Here is a 21,752-nt window from a genome sequence, read left to right on the forward strand (position 1 = left end):
CTGCTCTCCCACACCCCCCACCCATAAGCTTTACCTGGAAGCTCATGTACACACCAAAGGGAATAAGCAAGGACCCAGACAGGCAGCCAGGTGCCTGGCACTAGGCCGGGTACTAGGGATTCATAGAAGATACTGCTTGTGGCCAGGTAGCTGCATGTGTGAGATATTGGTGGAAGACACTCAGACAGAGGTAAGCAGGGAGTGTTGGGGCTCGGAGGAAGGCCATTGAGGCCAGCGGAGAATGGCCCGTTAAGGAAAGGTTTTCAAAATAGGTGACCATAGGGCTGAGTCTTAAGCTGAACCGGGAGCAGAGGGCATCCCTGGCAGAGAGGGCGCTGTGTAGGGACTACAGACAGGCAGTGTGACATTGTTGGGGTATAAGGTATAGGGCAGGGAGTGGTGGCTGGTGGAGAAGGCTGAGTTTATGAGTTCATTCTCTCCTGAACATCAGCAACCTTGCCATTAGTGACCCTTAGGATGGTGGCTTTTGAAGAAATTGCTTTGATGGAATAGCTCCCTGAGACTCATGGATATTGGGACTTTATATATGTATGTATGTACATATGTATGTATTTATTTATGAGACAGAGTTTTGCTCTGTCGCCCAGGCTGTCATGCAGTGGTATGATCTCCGCTCACTGCAACCTCTGCCTTCCGTGTTCAAGCGATTCTCCTGCCTCAGCCTCCTGAGTAGCTGGGATTACAGGAGTACACCACCATGCCTGGCTAATTTTTGCATTTTTAGTAGAGATGGGGTTTTGCCATGTTGGTCAGGCTGGTCTCGAACTCCTGACCTCAGGTGATCTGCCCACCTCAGCCTCCCAAAGTGCTGATATTACAGGCGTGAGCCACTGCACCCAGCCCGATACTAGGAATTTAAAGCTGTCATTTCCGGTTCTTGGGACTCAGATAATGAAACTCACTAAAATATTCATTCATGGGAAAGTTCTGGTAGAAAGGGGAAGATTAAAGTTCATTTTTGTCAGGAGAGTCTCTCTCTAGGAAAGCCATTGATGAGACGACTGGGACTGGGGCATAAGGTTGGGAGGAGTCTAATGGGAGTGATTGGAAAGTGACATCTGGAGGACAAATCGGTTTCTTTTCATAAGCTCCCTCCAGTCTATGGGTGATGGGAAATCGGGGTGCTGTTTCAAGAGGAATCCTGTGGTTGAACTTTGATTCTGAGACCAGGACTGATTAGGGGTGTCAGCCATGGGTGCCAGGGCTGGGGACACCGGGGTGACATGCAAGGCTTGGACTTGCCATCCTGGCTCCAGATTTTATCATGTGACCAGCTGTCTCCCTTCTTCTGGTTTATGCAGTTGATTTCGAACTCTACATACAGGGCTTGACATTTTTTACCAGTTATACTTCATCTTATTAGTTTCTACTCATTATTCCATCCCTCAGAAACCCTTTCTGGGCCTGACTCTGTTACTCAGCTTATTAACAGTTCCTCCCAGCATTGTATGCAGTGGTGTAGGGAGAACCACAAATGCCTCCAGAATTTGCAGAAATGTTTGGAAAATGTTACCAATTGGGAAATGATTTGCTAATGAGTTCACAATATGTCTTAGACCCATTAAGTAATCCAGGGTGTCTCCCTAATATAGTAGAAGCAAGTTTTCAGAATATTCCCCAGCGGTTTTTTCAGAAAATGTGAATAGAGCACGACTGAGTCAAAGAAAGCCCTAGCTCATCAACTGTATTCTACAGTGTCAGGCCTGATGCAATGCCACAGCTGGCGACTGACTAATAAGGGAATTGGAGAGGGGAAAATTGATTATTTCCTGGACAAGGACCATGGTGCCTTAATCAAGTGCCCTAAATGCAGGGGACTGCAGGGGAAGTCACACTGGGGTAAAAAACAAATATAGTCTAAATTACATCTGAAATAGCCTTTCAATTACCCTTAAGCACCGAGAGCTGGTCACAGTCTGGTGGCACGCAGGGACAGAAGCACCTGAGGAGGCTCAGGGGCCGCATCACAGGTGTCTGTGGACATGCCCCTGCGGGAGCACAGTGATGGGTGGGATCCCAGTGCTGTGTCGCACGATCGTCTTTGCTCTCAGTCCATCTGTCTCTGTCTGTCTTTGACAAGCCCATGTAGTTCAAGTCTCATAAATAAAATGCATATAGCCGGGGTTCCCAAGCCCCATGCTGTGGACCGATATCAGTCCATGGCCTGTTAGGAACCAGGCCGCACAGCAGGAAGTGAATGGCAGGTGAGCATTACCACCTGAGCTCCACCTCCTGTGAGATCAGTGGCGATATTCCATTCTCATACAAGCGCAAACCCTATTGTGAATTGTGCATGCAAGGGATCTAGGTTGCACACTCCTTATGAAAATCTAACTAATGCCTGATGATCTGAGGTGAAACAGTCCCCCTCTTCCCCACTCTGTCCCTGGAAAATTTGTCTTCCATTAAACCAGTCCCTAGTACCAAAAAGGTTGGGGACTGCTGGCCTACTGGATGCAATTTCCTTGTATTCTGATGTGCTAGTTTTATATTCTTATAGTGGAGGATCCATACCACTTTCACAGTTTGATGAGAATATCTCTTACAATCTTTCTATTTGTTCTGCTCTGACCCCATGCCCACCTGGCAGCCCTCCGTCATGAATGCGGTTTTACCTGGAAGCTCATGTGCTGACCCTTGACATGGCCAGCCTTGTCTGCCTGCCCTTATTTCTTACTGAAAAAGAATGTTAGCCCTTATAGTCAGACATGGTCTCATATGATTAGCTAGTTTACCTTTATTCATTTTTTCAGACGTGGGTAAAATTGAGTACTTTAATCTTTGTTGCGGAGCACCAGGCTCTAAGACCAGGTTGGTAGAAGGATTCTATTTCATATGCCAGTTCTGACAGATTGTTTATTGGTACTCAAAGTGCCATGTTGAAAGGATCCAGGCTGAGGGGGACAGGGCCAGAATTGATTAACAATGTCTGCCAGGGACTGAAAAAAATGGCATTGTTAAGCTTGCCTTAGAGCCTGAGATAGTCAACCATTACCTCTCTCCTTCTCTACCAAGAGGTAGTCAACCACTCCCTCACTGTCCTTCTCTCTCTTAGCACGTATCGTTAGAGACCTCCTTCCAGACTGGCTTGATATGTTTATATTTATCAACAACAGCACACTGTATCTTTTTGGTCTGCCTGCTTCATTGTATCCCGTTATTATTTGTGTCCTTTACACAGTCAGGAGTCTTTTCCTTCCTTTGTATCCCCAGGCCCTGACATACAATAGGTATGTTGAATGACTGGCTCACAACCTAAGAGTTCTACCTAATTGTTCTGCATACAGGGAATCTGCCTTATTAGGGTCAGTCATTTGCCTGGCTGAGATCCATACTGTAGAGTTCCATGGATCCTCTTGATCTGTTCTATCTAGGAATAAAACATACATTTTGCACGCCCTTTTTTTTTTCTTTCTTTCTTAAATTCCTGCTAGCTCATTATGATCATGGCTTGCTGTCTCTCTGTTCTTCTCTCATCATAAAACAGCTTTAATTTTTCTCCCCAGTGTCCCTTTGAAACTCTTGGTGAGCTAGTTTTTTCTCTGTCCCTTTAGGAAATTTTAATCATGTTTTTAATCATGCTTCATAGTGTTTTGGGTCACCCTTAGGTAATTTTTTAAATCCTCTGGTTATTCCTTGTTCTAAGAACAGTTTTAGCTCTTAGCTTACTGCCACTCTGTCCAGCATTACCCTTGTCATAATTGTTGGTGATTTCAAGATCCACATGAATCATGAATCATCCTTTAATAGCTTTGAGATTCTTTTCTCCAATATTCTTGTCTTCCACCAGATCTCAACCACTCACTTCTCTCTCTCTCTGTCTCTCTCTTTTTTTTTTTTTTTTTTTTGAGACGGAGCCTCGCTTTGTTGCCCGTATTGGAGTGTAGTGGCACAATCTCAGCTCACTGCTACGTCTAGCCTCCCGGGTTCAAGCGATTCTCCTGCTTCAGCTTCTCAAGTAGCTGGGATAACAAGCGCCTGCCACCACGCCTGGCTAATATTTGTATTTTTAGTAGAGACGGGGTTTCACCATATTGGCCAGGCTGATCTCGAACTCCTAACCTCAAGTGATCCACCCGCCTTGGCCTCCCAAAGTGTGGAGATTACAGGCATGAGCTACTGTTCCCAGCTAGATTTCAGCCACCCTCTTCTCTTATCTTGACCCTATAATTACAGTAACTTTAATCCCGCCATAATCTCAGTTTAAACCTCCTATCTTCCCAGCTTACCCTTACTAGTATTCCAACTCCAATAATTCTGTGACCTTATCTGGACTTCCAGTTAATTGATCCTGCTATTTTTTCACTGTCTTTCACCTCAATTCCTCTATTTCCTGCTTCCCCAGCTTTAATTCCATAGGGAATCACTGCAGTTACTGTCAACTACCTTTGCCCCTTTACTGATTCATCATTCTCGTTTGGCTACATGATAACCCTTGTTAAATTCAACTTTTGCCAGCCTTCCCCCCATATCTGCGTAGCTGAATGTGGCTGTAGCAAAACGTGCAACCACCTGGATTGGTCTCATGTAAATTTCATAATTGCAGCCTTCAAGTAGGCCTTTAATGCGGGCTGGAAATCATACTCTAGTTCCCTAATCCCTTCACTCTTCCACTGTCCTAGAAACTGTTACAGTTTTTTTTCGCTTGTATTATTACATTTTTCACGGTTCTCTTGTTAAGTGCCCACAAACCATCTGCTCATGGGAACTTTGCTGGGAATTGATATGGAACATCACATTTTCTGAAATCAATTTTCCTGGGTATTTGACTACTGTCCAGACTGTAGTCCTTCTATTCCCCACAGCCTCTCAAAGATCGGTGACCTCCCACTTTCCGTCACATCTGTCCCATCCTTCATTCTCCCCCTGGCCTTTGCCCCTACTGAACTCTCCATAAGCACTTGTCGAGGAGTGAGAATGGGAACCATCAGTGGCTTGATTTACTGGGCTGCTGCTATCCAGGGAGGCAAGCATCTGTTTTCATCATATTATTAAGTGTTTTTTTTTTGTTTTTTTTTCAGCACTTGGCAGGAGGTAGGCAAGTTCGGGCCATAGCTCTCAGGTCCTGAGACCAGGCAAGGAAAGAACTGACCCCAGAGAGCCAGTCCAACCCTGGTGCATCTCGAATATTCTGGAAATGGCAGATCTAAAAGGACAAAATCATTGCATATTCATCATGAATATAGCTTGGTCGTTAAGAGTGCAGACTACGGAGCCATCATGATGGGTTCAGATCCCAGCTCCTCTACTTCCTAGTGATAAAAGAAAAAACTCAACCAAATTAAATTTAAAGGAGTTTAACTGAGCAATGAACAATTTGTGAATCGGGCAGCACCCAGAATCACAGCAGATTCACAGAGACTCCAGTACAGCCACATGGTGAAAGATTTATAGACAAAAAAAGGGAAATGACGTACAGAAATCAAAAGTGAGGTACACAATGGATGTACTGGGTACAGGCTGGTGTTTGTCTTATCTGAACACAGTTCGAACACTCAGCAGTGTACGAATGGTTGAAGTACGGCCTCTGGGATTGGCCAAGACTCAGCTATTGTTACAGGCACATACTCCTAAGTTAGGTTTTCAATCTTGTCTACTTATTAAGCTTGGTTGCAGTTTTTCCACAAAGACTGAAATATAGAAGCATGGAGTCATTCTCAGGCCATATTTAGTTCACTTTTACACTAGATAGGAGAACTCGAGCAAGTTATCTAACCTCTCTAGACTCACTGTCCTCATCTATTAAAGAAGAACAGTAACAACACCTACTTTCTAAGGTGTGTTCTTTCCTACTTTCTAAGGTGTGTGTGAAGAATAAACAAGCCAACACCTGTAAAGCATTCAGAACAAAGCCTGGCACTAATTAAGTGCTCAGTAAATATTAGCTATAAATTATGATTGTTTTCTCTTTTGAGTCTCACAACAGTATTGTAAGGCATTATTATCCCTATTTTGCAGAGGAAGAGACTGAGGGTCACACAGGTTAAGGAGAGGCTCAAGATCGTTTGGACAGAAAGTGGCAGAGGCTGGGCTTGCATGGGATCATAGGACTCTAATACTGATTCACTTAGGATTTCAGAGCCCCCTTTGGTCTCCAGATGAAATGATTTTACCCTTGTCATGGAGATTCATATTCATTCCTTCTCCAAATGTGTCCTAACTTCCCCATGCAGATGGCACCAAATATTTACAGTATGATTACATGGCCATGATTGAATTTAGCCAGAACAGGAGAGAGGCTGATTAGTGACAAGGCTGCAATCTTGAGAGAAGGAAATAGTTCTGACGTTGCACATTGTCATTCTGCTGGCGTAGGAATGTTGCTTAAAATTGTCCTGGCTCAGTTCCCTTTCTCTGGAAGAGTAAAAGACACTCATTTGCCCAATACATGGACTTTGGAGTCAAGCTGACAGTACTGGAAGAGCTGTTAACAGAGTCCAGATCATCACTTTATAGTTAGAGGGATGACGTTTTATTATGGGCCCACAAACCGTCTTCCAACTGTGGTTGAAAACCCTGTCATGAGAGGCCAGAAGGAAGTTCATTGTATGTTCTTCTCCCAGGCCAAGGAGACAGGATGTCCTTCATCAGAACCAATTGTCAGCATAAGAAGAACACACACTGAGGAAATCCATTTCCTGGAAACATCTCTCAACAGTTCCCATGTGGAGAAACTGTGAAGCTTTTCACAGCAAATGTTTTAGAGTGTTCCCACGTATTTGCAAAGCTCCTATCATAATGCTGGCTGTATTGATAATTTCCTAAAGGTGCCTGCCATGAGACGATGGAAAGGGCATCAGGTCTGACCATGGTGAGCCATGAGGGCCTTGCAGAGATAGAGTCAACTCTCTAGGCCTCAGTTTTCCTTTCTATAAAGTGAGTGACTTGGACTCTGTTGGGACCCCTCCACCTCTAAGATTCTACTAGTCTATAATTCCATGAATCGAACTTCAGAAGTGGTTATGGTCCCTCATAAAATGGCAAAGATTTGGGTCCTAGAATCTATGACTCCATTAGCAGGACCACACCTCCTCTAGAACTTTTTGGCTTCGTGTTTGTCATCATCTTTTTGAACTAACTGCTCTGATTCAATCTCTTTTACCTAAAGACTTGCTTCCACCAGAATTCCATTTAATTCACAGATGTTGAATGAAGACTTTCTGTGTTTCCAACTGCGTGCCTACAAAGATATATGAGACAAGTTTCCTAACCTTGGGGAATTCCCAGTGAGATAACAAGTTCAAGATTTTATAGAACTTCTTTTCTCCAGAGAGCTCTCTATTTCTTTGATCTGTGTGTATCCCTAGGCCAGTAACATTGACTTCACCAGGGAACTTGTTAGAAATGGAAACCTACAGAATCAGAAGCTCTGGGGTTGTGGTGCACTGGTCTTAGTTTTGTTTTGTTTTGTTTTTGTTTTTGTTTTTGTCTTTTTTGAGACGGAGTTCCACTCTTGTTGCCCAGGCTGGAGTGCAATGGCACGATCTTGGCTCACAGCAACCTCCACCTCCCAGGTTCAAGTGATTCTCCTGCCTCAGCCTCCTGAATAGCTGGGATTATGGGCATGCACCACCACACCCAGCTAATTTTGTATTATTACTATTATTATTTTTTTTAGTAGAGATGGGGTCTCTCCCTGTTGGTCAGGCTGGTCTTGAACTCCCGACCTCAGGTGATCCGCCTGCCTTGGCCTCCCAAAGTGCTGGGATTACAGGCATGAGCCACTGTGTGCTTGGCCTGGTCTTAGTTTTTAACAAGTCCTCTAGAGAATTGAGATGCACACTTGAGTTTGAGAACCATTGAACTAGCCCTTTCAGGGACAAGCTATGAGATTGTGGTTCTGAGCCCTCAAGGGACCCAAGGACACATTTTGAAGAAAATTCAGTTACTTGGGCTGCCAGGACTTGGTGTTTTCAACTCAGAATTACAGCTTTCTTGGAACCTCCAACAACATTTTGAACCTTTGTGGTGTTTTTGTACATGTGCAGGTGTTGTGGAAACTACCCATTTGTTTTGAAGGGAAAGAACCCAATTTAGCACACAATTCTCTATGGAACTTCCAGGCTTCTCTTTAAATTGATTGTGATGCTTGGATAGATATTGACACCATGACTAAGACCCATAGTAAAGGCCCAATCCAAGGAGCCTCCACTACTTCCAAAGATCTCCAAAGGAAGAGAATTCTCAGAGTGCGAGTCTTGTGTGAATTTCCCTCCCTTCAAAGGTGCCTTAATTAACATCCTCCTCCATGGTAGGGTCTAAGCCTGGCCCTTCTTCTCAGCAGGTAAAGATTATTGGGTCACATTCTCCCTGCAGTAAGTTCAGACATGAAGGGTCGGGCAGGTGTGGCTCTTGGAGAGGGCCTGCCTGGGTCTGGGGAATGCTCCCCCTTGTCCTCCTTCCTGGGATCTGCAGATCCATCATCTACTGCCCCAACCCAGGGCTATATACTAAACCATAGGAGCCTTCATGAAAATTGGAAAAGCACTCCTGCCTTTTTTTTTTTTTTTTTTTTCTGAGACGAGGTCTTGCACTGTCGCCCGGGCTGGATGCAGTGGCGCCATCTCAGCTCACTGCAACCTCTGCCTCCTGGGTTCAAGTGATTCTCCTGCCTCAGCCTCCCAAGTAGCTGGGACTACAGGTGCGTGCCACCATGCCTGACTAATTTTTTGTATTTTTAGTAGAGATGGGGCTTCACCATGTTAGCCAAGATGGTCTTGATCTCTTGACCTTGTGATCTGCCCGCCTCGGCTTCCCAAAGTGCTGGGATTACAGGCGTGAGCCACTGCACCTGGCTGAAAAGCACCCCCTTAAGGTGCCTCTTAGGGTGGACTCAGCCCCTGGGGCTCAGGGCTTGGCTGGATTTCAGTTCCTCTCACCTCCTTGAGCAGGTGCCTGTCTGCAGCACCAACCACACAGCCATAGCTGCAACCCTGCCCCTACCCAGCCTAGGGCTGGACATGAGTGAGGGCTGATGGAGGGGCGGGGAGAGTCTATACATGCAGCCAGCACACGTCGGGAGTTTCCAAGTGCTGGATCCTTCATTACACCATTTCCTTAAATTCTTACAGCTGCCCAACGAGGTGGATATTGGTTGCACCTCTGTATATTTTTTTCTTTTTCTAAATTATGAAAGATTTCAAACTGTCAGTGCTCCCATGTTCTCATCTATGCAATGGGTATGATGCTTCTTGATCCTTTCTCAAAAACTTGTTCTGAAAATCAAATGACACCATAGTGACCAAGTGCTCTGGAAATGTTAGGTTTCATATAGATCTTATCGCTGAGCCCTCAAAGGCTCACTTTCTGGGGCCTCTGTTTTGAGACACTCACCCTGGACTCACCCAGCCCTCAGGGTTACGCATGGGTATGTCAGAAGGTTGGTTTCTTGCCAGGCTACTGGTGTTTGGGGGTGCCTCCTCCCCTAAAATTATTAGACTTGTGAGGCAGCAAGGATGAGGTGTGTGTGCAGGCACTCGGGGACAAGTCACAGCCTGGCAAGCTGGCCTGGACAGGATGACTTCACGGGCTTTTCCCACTTCTCATTTTTATGACTAGCTTTACTGTTTCATTTTGGCTTTCTCTCTCTTTCTTGCAGCTGTGGTGATTAGGATTTAGGGCAAGCATTTGGGATCCCTTTTCTAATCCCTTTCAAATCCTGATTCAGCTGCAAAGTCCGGGAAGGGAGTAGAGAATGGGGGAGGAGGGACTCGCCCTGGTGAAAGGCAGTAGCTCAGAATACCCGAGAAACTCCAACAGGAATGCCCAGCCTCCACCCACTGAAGCTGGAGGCCTCTCATCTCATCCAATATCATCCTCATACTAGAAACACAAAAGGGATGAGTTTGTCTATGGACTCAAACCTTTTACAGCCTTCTTGCTTAGATGCTTAAGGCATAATTATGGTAGTCACGGTGGTAAGGGACTTAACATTTGCCTTTTTCCAATTTAACTGTGTCCTTTGTTGAAATATTTCTTAGTCAGGTCCCCTTTTCTCCATTTCCACTACTGTCCTAGGATTAGATCTGAGTCCCCCTCTCAATGAGATTAGTCCAGAAATTGTGTAGACCATCCATCTTGCAAACCACTGCCAGATTCTGTTGACTTTTCATCATGTAACTTCCCTATGGGAGAGGTGAGTTACATAATATGATGCTAAGATGCCCCTCACTGGTGGCATCATATACATATTTCTCAGTCTGAAAGGAAAGGTCTTTTTAAACTGGCTTGAGGCCATCTGTCCAACTAATTCCTGCCTGCAACTCCTAGTATTCCCACTACTACAAGGTCTCATCACTTATTCTGTTACCCACCACATTCATTCCATCTTGGGCTTTGGTTCATGTGATCTGCTCCATGTGCTCCTTCTCTCTAATCCAAACACCATGCATCTACAAGGTCAGCTCACGTCCCATCTCCTTGACCCCAGCCCATTCATATCCCTATTCTCTTAGCAGCTATTGTCAGGACGACACAGTTTTCATGCCAGTTATTCTTTCATGGTTTTATTAGTTAATTCTCCCCAGGTAAACTGGAAGCTCCTTAACTTTGGACCCTGTCCTAAGTTTCTGTTATATTCTCTGCAGTGCCCAGCCAAGCTTATGTGTCATACAGTAAAGAATAAAATAATTTTGACCCTGATCAGGTGTTTGGTTACATAAAAACTGCATTGGTGACTTTCTAGAAACTAATATGTTCATTTATCTTGCAAAAAGGATTGCTATCTGATTATAGCCAGTAGTCATGATCTTCCAGCCATGCACAAATATACCCTTATAACTTTCATGATTGAGGAGGAAAATTGATGAAGGAGGTTTTAAAGGTGATCATCAGCCCCAGGATTTCCAACAATAGCCGGTCTGCCCTTGGTCCTTAACTCTCTTTTAATGTTTTTATTCTTATTTTTATTTTTTTAACGCAATCTCGCTTTTGTTGCCCAGGCTGGAGTTCAATGGCACTCTCTTGGCTCACTGCAACCTGTGCTTCCTGGGTTCAAGTGATTCTCTTGCCTCAGCCTCTCGAGTAGCTGGGAATACAGGTGCCCGCCACTACACCCCGCTAATTTTTGTATTTTTAGTAGAGACAGGGTTTTACAGTGTTGACCAGGCTGGTCTCGAACTCTTGACTTCAGGTGATCCACCCGCCTCCCAAAGTGCTGGGATTACAGGTGTGAGCCACCACACCTGGCCTCTCTTCTAATGTATTTGACCTCTCCTCTTTCCCCAGAGAGCTCCTGTGAGAACAAGCGGGCAGACCTGGTTTTCATCATTGACAGCTCCCGCAGTGTCAACACCCATGACTATGCAAAGGTCAAGGAGTTCATCGTGGACATCTTGCAATTCTTGGACATTGGTCCTGATGTCACCCGAGTGGGCCTGCTCCAATATGGCAGCACTGTCAAGAATGAGTTCTCCCTCAAGACCTTCAAGAGGAAGTCCGAGGTGGAGCGTGCTGTCAAGAGGATGCGACATCTGTCCACGGGCACCATGACAGGGCTGGCCATCCAGTATGCCCTGAACATCGCATTCTCAGAAGCAGAGGGGGCCCGGCCCCTGAGGGAGAATGTGCCACGGGTCATAATGATCGTGACGGATGGGAGACCTCAGGACTCCGTGGCCGAGGTGGCTGCTAAGGCACGGGACACAGGCATCCTAATCTTTGCCATTGGTGTGGGCCAGGTAGACTTCAACACCTTGAAGGCCATTGGGAGTGAGCCCCACGAGGACCATGTCTTCCTGGTGGCCAATTTCAGCCAGATTGAGACGCTGACCTCCGTGTTCCAGAAGAAGTTGTGCAGTAAGTCCTGCTCCTTTGTCACTCTTCTAGAGGAACCATTAGAATTCATTCATTCATCTTCAAGTGTTCATTCTGTGTTACTATGTCCCAGGTACTGTGCTGGCAATGGGTTTTCAACAAAGGCCAAGATAAACACAACGTGCTCCAGGGGCTTACACTTTGGCCAAGGGACACATATTTTTATTTATTGATCTTTTAGAGACAGGGTCATGCTCTGTCACCCAGGCTGTAGTGCAGTGGCGTGATCACAGCTCACTGTAACCTCGAACTCCTGGGCTTAGGTGATCCTCTTGCCTTAGCCTCATGAGTAGCTGGGACTACAGGTGTGCACCACCATGCCTGGCTTATTTTTCAACTATTTGTAGAGACAAGGTTTCGCCATGTTGCCCAGGCTGATCTGAAACTCCTGGCCTCAGGATCCTCCTGCCTCAACCTCCCAAAGTGCTGGGGTTACAGGCATGAGCACCCAGCAGAGACAGACATTAAATATATAATTATACAAATAAGTAACTATAGTTGTCACGGTGTAATGGAGGAAGAATTCGGGACATGAAGGAGTGTGCAACCCCAGGACCTGATCTAGGCCTGGGTACTCAGGGAGATTGCCCTGGGGAAGGGACATGTAAGCCCAAACCACAGAATGAGGAAGAGTAGATAGACAGAGTTTTTCTTCAGCATGTGGAGCTGCCCTGGAATTCCCTAAGTTGGAATTCATGAGTTGGAGTAGGGATAGGAATGGAAGGGCAGAAAAAGTAACATAATCTCTCCTTGGATGGTGTGGAATACCAAGGCATTTTTGCCCCACGGTGGTGCTGGCAGAGGATGTTTTCTCAGCTGACAAAGAGGTCCAGCGTATACAAAGGACCAAGGTGTGGTCCTGGCAGCTCCCCCCGGTTAAAATTGTAGGGGCCATTCCTCACCTGCCAACTCTTTCTGCAGGACGATGCCTCTCAGAGCCCCTGAGCTGCATTCTTCTATGTTGGAAGCTTTCTTCCCTCTTTTGCTTTCTAACCCTCTTTTCCACAGGGCTTCTCTCTCCCTTCCTTCCCACGCACTTTCCAGTTATCTCTATCCCTGCTGCTGCCCCACTCTTCTCAGCAGGTCAGCCTGCATTCTCCCCAGTTTCCTGCCTCTGTGGCTGCCTTTTTGTTCCTTCCTCCTCCAGGAGGGCAGGGGGCCAGCAGCCCAATCCAGGAAACTCGCATCCTGATTTGGTAAACAATGTCCCACCCTGACTTGTCCATTCCCAGTGGTCCCTGTCCCCTCCAGCCACCATGAATCTTTGGTGGGGAAATAAAAGGAAATAATCTATTTTTAAATATCTATTTGTAAATTATCTATATGTAAATATCTATTTGTAAAATGTAAAATATCTTTTCCTAGAGCAGAGTGGAGAATGAGCTTTAAAGCCAGACTCTGCACCAACTCCCCAGAAGAGGGCACCCAGGAGGGGGTTCTCAGAATGTGACATATTCTAGACCTCTAAGATATAGGCCCCAGGGAAGAACAATGTGCTATTGATGTATATTAAACAAAATCCCCTGCTGAGAACTAACTTCAAAAAGCACAGAGATCTCATTTGTTCTTGACTCCAGAATCAAAAGATTTACTTAAGAAATCAATGCCATGAAGAAAAAAAGAACCTTTTTCCTTGCAATGCCACTTGGAAAGTATTCAGAAGTGCCATTTCCCTGGCACTGCAGAGGCCGTGTTGTGGTGTGTTGTGGCCTAAGTCAGCTGGATCACTTCAATCAGCAGAACACACTGCAAACATTTTCAAGGTTTATGACTTTAAATGACTTCTGCAGAATTTATGTTTCCCCTTTCCTGAAAATATTAAAAGGGAAATTGGTTCTGTAACCATTTTGACAGTTTATTCATTTGTTTTGGAAAATTTTAATGGAGGGGTTCTTTTTATAAGCATTCTGTGTTTGTCAGAAAATGGAAAGATAACATTATAAGGCTGAGGAGCTACATAATGGGACTGACCGCCCCCTGCCCCCCCGCCCCCCGCTGCAATCCTGGTGTCGAATAGAATATACCAATGTGGACTCGTCCGTGGAAAAACCATCTCTGTGTGCTTTATGGCAAGGCAGCAAAATGAAAAGGCAGTTTGGACTTTTCCTCCCTTCATCTTCTTTGTTATAATCTGGAAGCTCTAAGAAAACATCGGCATTATCCATTTGTTCCTGTGGCCTGAGAAATGAATCCCCTGTGAGTCCCCCCATCCACTCTGCAGGAGACAGGGCTGCTGTCTCTCACTGCACTGCACTGCCAGGCTTTGCTCAGCAGACTCAGCAGCCATCTTGAAAGGTTGAAGAGGCCCCAGGGCCTCTTTATCAACTGCACGGTAAAGACGGTAGTAACTAACATTTATAAAGCACTTTCCCTTACGTTATCGCTGAAAGCCCCAGGAGGCAGGCAGCACACTCCTGCCACTCTCTTTTTACAGGTTAAGGAACTTGCTAAGTGAGTCACTTGAAAAACAAATAGCCAAGAGATAGTTGGATGCTAATTCCAAACCTCTTGCTCATTTCACTCCTCTGCATGTTGGGAATTATAAATTCCTCTTTTAAAGTAAACCATTTTCTGGCGGCCACCTCCAGAATCCAGCCTGGCCAGGTAAACCTACCTTGCAATTGGCATTCACCTAAAATAGGTGAAACTCTGAAGGCAGCCTTCATAGGAGGAAGAGGAGCTGACTCTAGTTGTACAATCTTGAACAAATCCTTTGTGCTCTCTGAGCCTCAGTTGCCTCATCTGTAAAATGGGGATTTTATATGCAGAAAGTAGATGAGTGAACAGGTGTTGTAAATGGTAGAGCCCTATTCAGTGTGCACTGTGTTATGTATTATTACAATCAAATACACTGAGGACCGATGGGCTAGGCAGATGGCCTCAGTTTTGATCTGCACTCAAATGATCAGACAAAAATGGTGAGCATTTTCCAAGTTGCAGATGACATCTCTGAGGTTTGGGAAGTCTCATTTGTTCCTTAAACATTCATTGAACCTGTAAACCAAAAAGTATCTGAGACAAGTCCCAATCAATTTAAAAGTTTATTTTGCCAAGGTTAAGGACATGCCTGGAAAAAAGGAACACAAAATCACAGGCACAATCTGTGGTCTGTGCCTTTTTCCAAAGATGATTTTGAGGGCTTCAGTATTTAAAGGGGAGAGAGGGAGGGCATGCTCACATTACTGAATCCACATGTTGCAAGAGAAAAGGAGCAGGTAGGGGAATAGTCAATTATATATTCCTCTAGTGCTCAGTAAATCCACACTTTACATAAGATAAGGCAAACATAGAGTAGCTACTTATGCAGATATTTAACCTTTTATCTGTAGCTATCTGCTTAGGAACAAAAGCAAAGGCAGTTTCTTGCATTACTCAGCTTTTAGCTTAATTTTTTTCCTTTTGGCATAGTGATTTGGGATCCTGAGATTTTATTTTCCTTTCACAAATTATACCCCAGTAATAGCTAATCTTGTCCTGTGCTAGGTACTTTTAAATACAGTATTCCATTTAATACTTAAAATAGCCCTTTGAGGCAGGTACTATCATTATCTTTTTTTTTCTTTCTAAGAGATAGGGTCTCACTATGTTGTCCAGGTTGGCCTCGAACTCCTGGGCTCAAGCAACCCTCTCACGTCAGCCTCCCAAGTAGCTGGGACTACATATCACTATACCTGGCTCTATTATCCCTATTTTACCGAACTGGAAATTGTCAGGGTCTGCCTGGGGGCTCCAGGAGAGCTTTAAAGACGAGGTGATACTAATAATCACTAACATTTCTTGATATTAATGTATGCATGTGTTGTTTCAGGCTATTAGTGTATGTTAACTCACTTTATTCACACAACAAACCTGTCAAGTAGATGCTCTTATAGTTCCCATTTTATGGAAGAGGAAATTGAGAACCAAAGAGGTTAAATAACTTGTCCAAGGTCACAAACCTGTAAGTGCTGGAGCTTGTTTTTTTGTTTTTATTTGTTTGTTTTATTTTGTTTTTTGAGATAGGGTCTCACTCTGTCACCCAGGCTAGAGTGCAGTGGCATGATCATAGCTCACTACCACCTCAAAGTTCCATCCCAGCTTGGACTACAGGTGTGCGCCACCATGACTGAATAATTTTTACTTTTTAAAAAGAAACAATGTCTTACTATGTTGCCTAGGCTGGTCTTGAACTCCTGGGCTCAAGCAGCCCTCCTGCCTCTGCCTCCCAAAGTGCTGGGACTACAGACATGAGCCACTGTGCCTGGCCTGTAAGTGGTAGAGTTGAGATGAGAGCCTAGGCATTCTGCAGGCAGAACTGAAAATCAATGCTGCATCTGCAGATTGGGAAAGGCGGTGTCTGGGTGTGATCAAGGCAGGACCTTTATCATACAGTGAGGAACTGATTAGACTCTGGAGCCAGACCTCGCTGGGTGAGAGTCCTGGCTTTGTCTCTTTGGCTGTCTGGCTGTACAATCTTGAGCACAGTGGAGGCTTTATACTTGCAGGCAGGAACTTCCCATACCAGCCACAGCAAGGGGAATCCTGAGGTTGCATTCTCAGGCCACCCCTGAGACCACCAGGGAGAGGCCAGGTGCACTGTGAATTGAGGTCCTGTCTGTGAGATGACCAAAACCCACACATCCTGGAGTCTGCCATTTTTGCCACCCAGTAAGAGAAAACATGGAATCTAGGGGCTGAAAACGCTGTCCCGAGTGTTCTGGTGATTCTTGCCACCTGGGCGGGACTGCGTTTAATTAACCTCTAGGTGCTGACTTTATCAGCATCTTCTGGTATTTTGGAGCAGGGAGCCAGGCTGTTCCTACCCTAATAGCCCCACCCCACCCAGGCCAGGCACAATTTAAGGCCCTAACAGTATTGCTAGGACACACCCTTCATGAACTGGCCTGGGCAGTCTACACTGATGGCACCTCTTTGAGGCCCTGATGTGAAGTGGGGAGGCTGGACTGACTTCACAAACGTTGAGTCTACTGCACCCAGTGATGCAAGACCTCCAGCCCACCTCCCTACACTGACCACTCCTTTAGTCATTCATACTATCATTAAAAAAAGACTGTTCTTATTTCCTAGTCAACAAATCCAATCCCACCAATGACTTAGACTGCTGATTAGTTATTCCTCCCCTCTGAACACAAGGCCTTGGCTGAGTGTAAACCCAGAGGACCTTCTGAGAAATGAGGCTCATAGGACTGTTTCCAGCAGACTGGTGGAGGAAGCAAGGCTGTGGTCTCCCCTTGGCTGTCACCACAAAGGCCCATCCCACAGAGGGCAAGGCATGAGGCCTGGATGCTCTGAAAGTCACTCAGCACTCACCCACAGCATTCTACAGATGGGAAAATTTTATTCTAGTTTAGTGAAGATGTTTGAGATTCTTTTGGTTGAAAGTGTCAGGAATTCCATTTTTTTGTAAAAGATGGGGGGAGTGCATTATATTATCCATGGAAACAAGGATGGAAGTCGTGAAGGTCCTGCTTTCACTCCATCTCCCCTCCACTCCTCTCCTTCTCCAGTCCACAGTCAGGAAGCATGGCCCCACCAGCCCCTGAGGCTCACTTATTCTCAGTTTGAGCCTCCTTTTATTCAGTTCTGGTTCCTAAATGCCAGTAAAGGACTCTGATTGTCAAACCTTGTACCAACCAACAGTGGCCAGGAGTGGGACTACCTCAGACCACCACAGCAGCTCCCCGATGCAAGCTGTCTGGAGTGAGAAGGAAGGGCAGTTTCTAGAAAAACCAGGTACCAGACTAAATAATAGGTGTCTGTACTGAGGTCCCTAGAGCCTGTCCATGCCTTTACTCTGCAGGTAAAGAAATAGTCTACAGGAGCTACCTGATTTCCCAGAACTTCCCTCACTTGTTCAAGGTAGAGGGGAACTAGAGCACAGTCTTCTAGCTCCCAATCCAGTGCCTTTTCCATTACACCAAGTTATAATCTTTTAGTTCCAGTTTCTCTTATGGCACATGGCCAAAATAAGCCTTAGTAACAAGCTGTCATTCTAAAACCCAATGCAATAGTTCTTTTAATTCCCCCTCCCCCGCTAACTTTTTTTTTTTTTTTTTTGAGATGGAGTCTCTCTCTGTCACCCAGGCTGGAGTGCAGTGGCACGACCTCAGCTCACTGCAACCTCTGCCTCCCGGTTTCAAGCAATTCTCCTGCCTCAGCCTCCTGAGTAGCTGAGCCCACCACCATGACTAGCTTATTTTTATGTTTTTAGTAGAGATGGGATTTTGCCATGTTGGCCAGGCTGGTCTCAAACTCCTGGACTCAAGTGATCTGCTCACCTCAGCCTCCCAAAGTGCTGGTATTACAGGCATGAGCCACCATGCCTGGCCTAATTTCCCCATTTGATAGGTGAAGAAAGTGGAGTTCAGAGAAACCAAGTCATTTGCACAAGGTCATAGGGAGTGGTGAAGCTGAGCCTTCAGGCAGTCTATTTCCAGTAGCCATCCTCTCCCCACGATGCTGCCTGCTGCCCGCCAGATATTTTCTCTGCCTCACATCTCCTGTCTTCTTATTTTGTCTGTTAGGGTCTCAGCAAGAAGACAGGCACCAGGTACACCACTTGGGCCTCCCACTCATGGCAGTGGGTGACTGCCGTGTAGTTGGTTGCCTACACACTACACTTCCTTAATTATGGAGGGAGACAGTGACATGCTGTGAGTGCCTTAGAAATGCCCTCTGCCCATGGGTAATTTGACTCCAGCAGTCCAGGAAGAGATTCTGTCAGGATGCAAAGCAAATGCAAATTAAAAGTGGGATAATGCCCAGCACTTTGGGAGGCCGAGGCGGGCGGATCACGAGGTCAGGAGATCGAGACCACAGTGAAACCCCATCTCTACTAAAAATACAAAAAATTAGCCGGGTGTGGTGGCGGGCGCCTGTAGTCCCAGCTACTCGGAGAGGCTGAGGCAGGAGAATGGTGTGAACCCGGGAGGCGGAGCTTGCAGTGAGCCGAGATTGCGCCACTGCACTCCAGCCTGGGCGATAGAGCGAGACTCCGTCTCAAAAAAAAAAAAAAAAAAAAGTGGGATAATGATTACCCCTCACCATATGATTGTCAAAACTTAAAGTTTGGTAACACCAAGTACTGAAGTTTTGAGGGGATGGGAATCATTAGGACCATCGTTGCTGATATGAGCTGTCTTGGAAGGCAATTAGGTCATATCTATTTAAAGTGAGACCCAGTCCTAGAGAAACCATCGTACATGCCTTCAAGGAGACACGTTCAGGAATGTTCATCACAACACTGTGAAAATGAAAACTTGGAAAGCACCCAAATGCTGACCAATGGGGAAATGGCCAAATAAAATGAGGAAAGTCATATGACCAATGGATAAATCAATTGGGAGGGATAAACTAGATCTAAGGTTTTGATTAAATCTTTAAATCTAAAATACAGCTAGTTTTCATTATTCACAATAATTATGTTTTATACAGTCACTGCAAACACTGAGTTAGAGAATACTAAACCATTGCTCCATATATTCCTGGTGGAATATAGGGTTAGGTTCCTGCAATCCTCTGGTGACAATATTTTTTGTCAACTAATCAATACATAGCCTTGTTTTATGTGTGTTTCTGTTTAAAAACATCTTATTTGTTTTTTGTTTGTTTATTTTTTGAGACAGAGTCTTGTTGTGTCTGCAGTGGCACAATCTCAGCTCACTGCAACCTCTGCCTCCTGGTTTCAAGCAATTCTGCCTCAGCCTCCCGAGTAGCTGGGATTACAGGCGCCTGCCACCATTCCTGACTACTTTTTGTATTTTTTTTAGTAAAGACAGGGTTTCACCATGTTGGCCAGGCTGGTCTTAAACTCCTGACCTCAAGTGATCCACCCACCTTGGCCTCCCAAAGTGCTGAGATTACAGGTGTGAGCCACCATGCCTGGCCGAAAACATCTTATTTGATATATACCATTGATTCATTAACATCAGACCCACAGCCAACGATAACTCCTGACTGAATGAAACTTATCTAACACATATTTTCCCTGTAAGGCACATTGCAGCCTTTCTGCACTGAGGAACACTAGACAGCACGTCACCATTTTAAACAGCAAAATCACTTACAGAAAGCACAGAAATGAAACAAACAAACAAAAAAACCGTGGTGCTAAGTAGACTAGCTTATTTTTATGTTTTTAGTAGAGATGGGATTTTGCCATGTTGGCCAGGCTGGTCTCAAGAAGAGGCTGAGCTGCAGACACACAGGAATGGATCCAAGAACTAGGGGGAATGAAACCCACCGAGGAAAGTGTGAAAAGGATACTTGTTTACAGAATGAAAGCTGAAAAAGAAGGCAGAGTGGCACCTTGTTCAACCTCAGCTGAGAACATCTGCACCAGGCAACACATTTTTTTGTAGTCTCAGCTACTTTGGAGGCTGAGGCCGAGGCAGGAGGATCACTTGAGCCCCAGAGATTGAGGCTGCAGCAAGCTGTCACTGTGCCACTGTACTCCAGCGTAGGTGACAGAGCAAGAGCCTTTCTCACAAAATAAACTAAATTTAGAGATATTTTAAATTGAGTGCTCATGCACTCTGAGCATGTCCACTGGTGACCATGAAAACGCTGTGAGTATTGGTTTGGGCTTACAAATACATTTTAGTGAGTAGGCAAATTCACAAATATGGAATCTGTGAAGAATGAGGATCAACTGAACATGTCTTCACAGTTTGACATCTCTGAAACTGGGGTGCATTTCAGATTCCATGAAATACAGTACATGTATCAACATTGATAGAATCTGTGATTAACGTTGAGTGAAAACTGAGGTGAAGGTCAACATAAATAGGATGAACCTACAGATGTAAAATAAGAGAAGATGCCACCATAATTCTCATTTGCTATAAAATGGTTAGCAGGTATCTTCAGCATTCCCCAGGTACTATTCTCAACACTCTACCATCTCCATTAATTTAACCTTGTTGAGGTTCTTATGAGGTAGGTGCTATTTTTATCCTCATGTCTTACAAAGAGGTTAAGAAAATTGCACAAAGGGCTGGGTGTGGTGGCTCATGTCTGTGATCCTAACACTTTGGGAGGCTGAGGCAGGAGAATCACTTCAGCTCAGGAGTTTGAGACCAGCCTGGGCAACATAGTAAGACATCATCTCTACTTTTAAAAATGAGAAAACTTCTATTTTATTTAAAAATAATAACAATAAAAGAAACTTGTATAAGGTCACAAAAAAAGCTGTTTATTTCACCCTGAAGTAAAAATGACTGATTGGTTCTAGAAACCTTCCTAGTGTTACTTGTATCCTAACAGGAACCAAAACACAGACAATCAGACTCAGAACAGTACATTCTAAATTGTATTGCTGTGAAATAAAACAGCTTTACTTCCCTAGTTCATTTATTGCCCACCATATTTCTTACTCCAATGTAAAGAGACATAAACTTCAGATGGATTTAATCACAGCTGAGTTTTCATAAGCGCTGGGTTAATGGAATTGTTCTAAGCTTTTGAGAGCTCCTTTTATTTTAGCTTCATAAAAATATATTTCTACATATAGACATCTTTTTTGTTTATGAGAACACTTTCACAACTTGTTATGTTTGTACTGTTGCTTGTTAATTTTAAATGCAATCAAGTTACATTGAGTAAAGTCATAAATTAGGACATTAAAAAAAGAGAATTTTTGTGAGCTACAGACAGACTTATGCAAGAACCAATATACCAGAAAGCTGAGGTACTTCAGGAACTAAATGCAGAGGGCAGGCGTGGTGGCTTATGCCTGTAATCCCAGTACTTTGAGAGGCCAAACTGGGAGGATTGCTTGAGTCCAGGAGTTTGAGACCAGCCTGGGCAACATAGTGAAACCCTGTCTCTACAAAAAAAATTTAAAAATTAGCCGGGCATGCTGGCACACGCCCGTAGTCCCAGCTACTCGGGAAGCTGAGGTGGGAGGATGGCTTGAG

The 21,752-nt window shown here is 44.9% G+C and overlaps 1 protein-coding gene across 5 annotated transcripts in view; it reads left to right on the forward strand.

The window, feature by feature from the left end:
• MATN2 (matrilin 2) overlaps positions 1-21,752 on the forward strand; it is a 172,319-nt gene that overhangs the window by 52,890 nt on the left and 97,677 nt on the right. For all 5 annotated transcript variants that reach the window (XM_055286856.2, XM_055286858.2, XM_055286860.2 and 2 more), the window contains exon 3: positions 11,248-11,817. In XM_055286856.2, the coding sequence (XP_055142831.1) occupies positions 11,248-11,817 (570 nt within the window). The remainder of the gene's footprint in view (positions 1-11,247; positions 11,818-21,752) is intronic.

Source organism: Symphalangus syndactylus, chromosome 7 (assembly GCF_028878055.3).
Source record: "Symphalangus syndactylus isolate Jambi chromosome 7, NHGRI_mSymSyn1-v2.1_pri, whole genome shotgun sequence".
NCBI classification, from domain to species: domain Eukaryota; kingdom Metazoa; phylum Chordata; class Mammalia; order Primates; family Hylobatidae; genus Symphalangus; species Symphalangus syndactylus.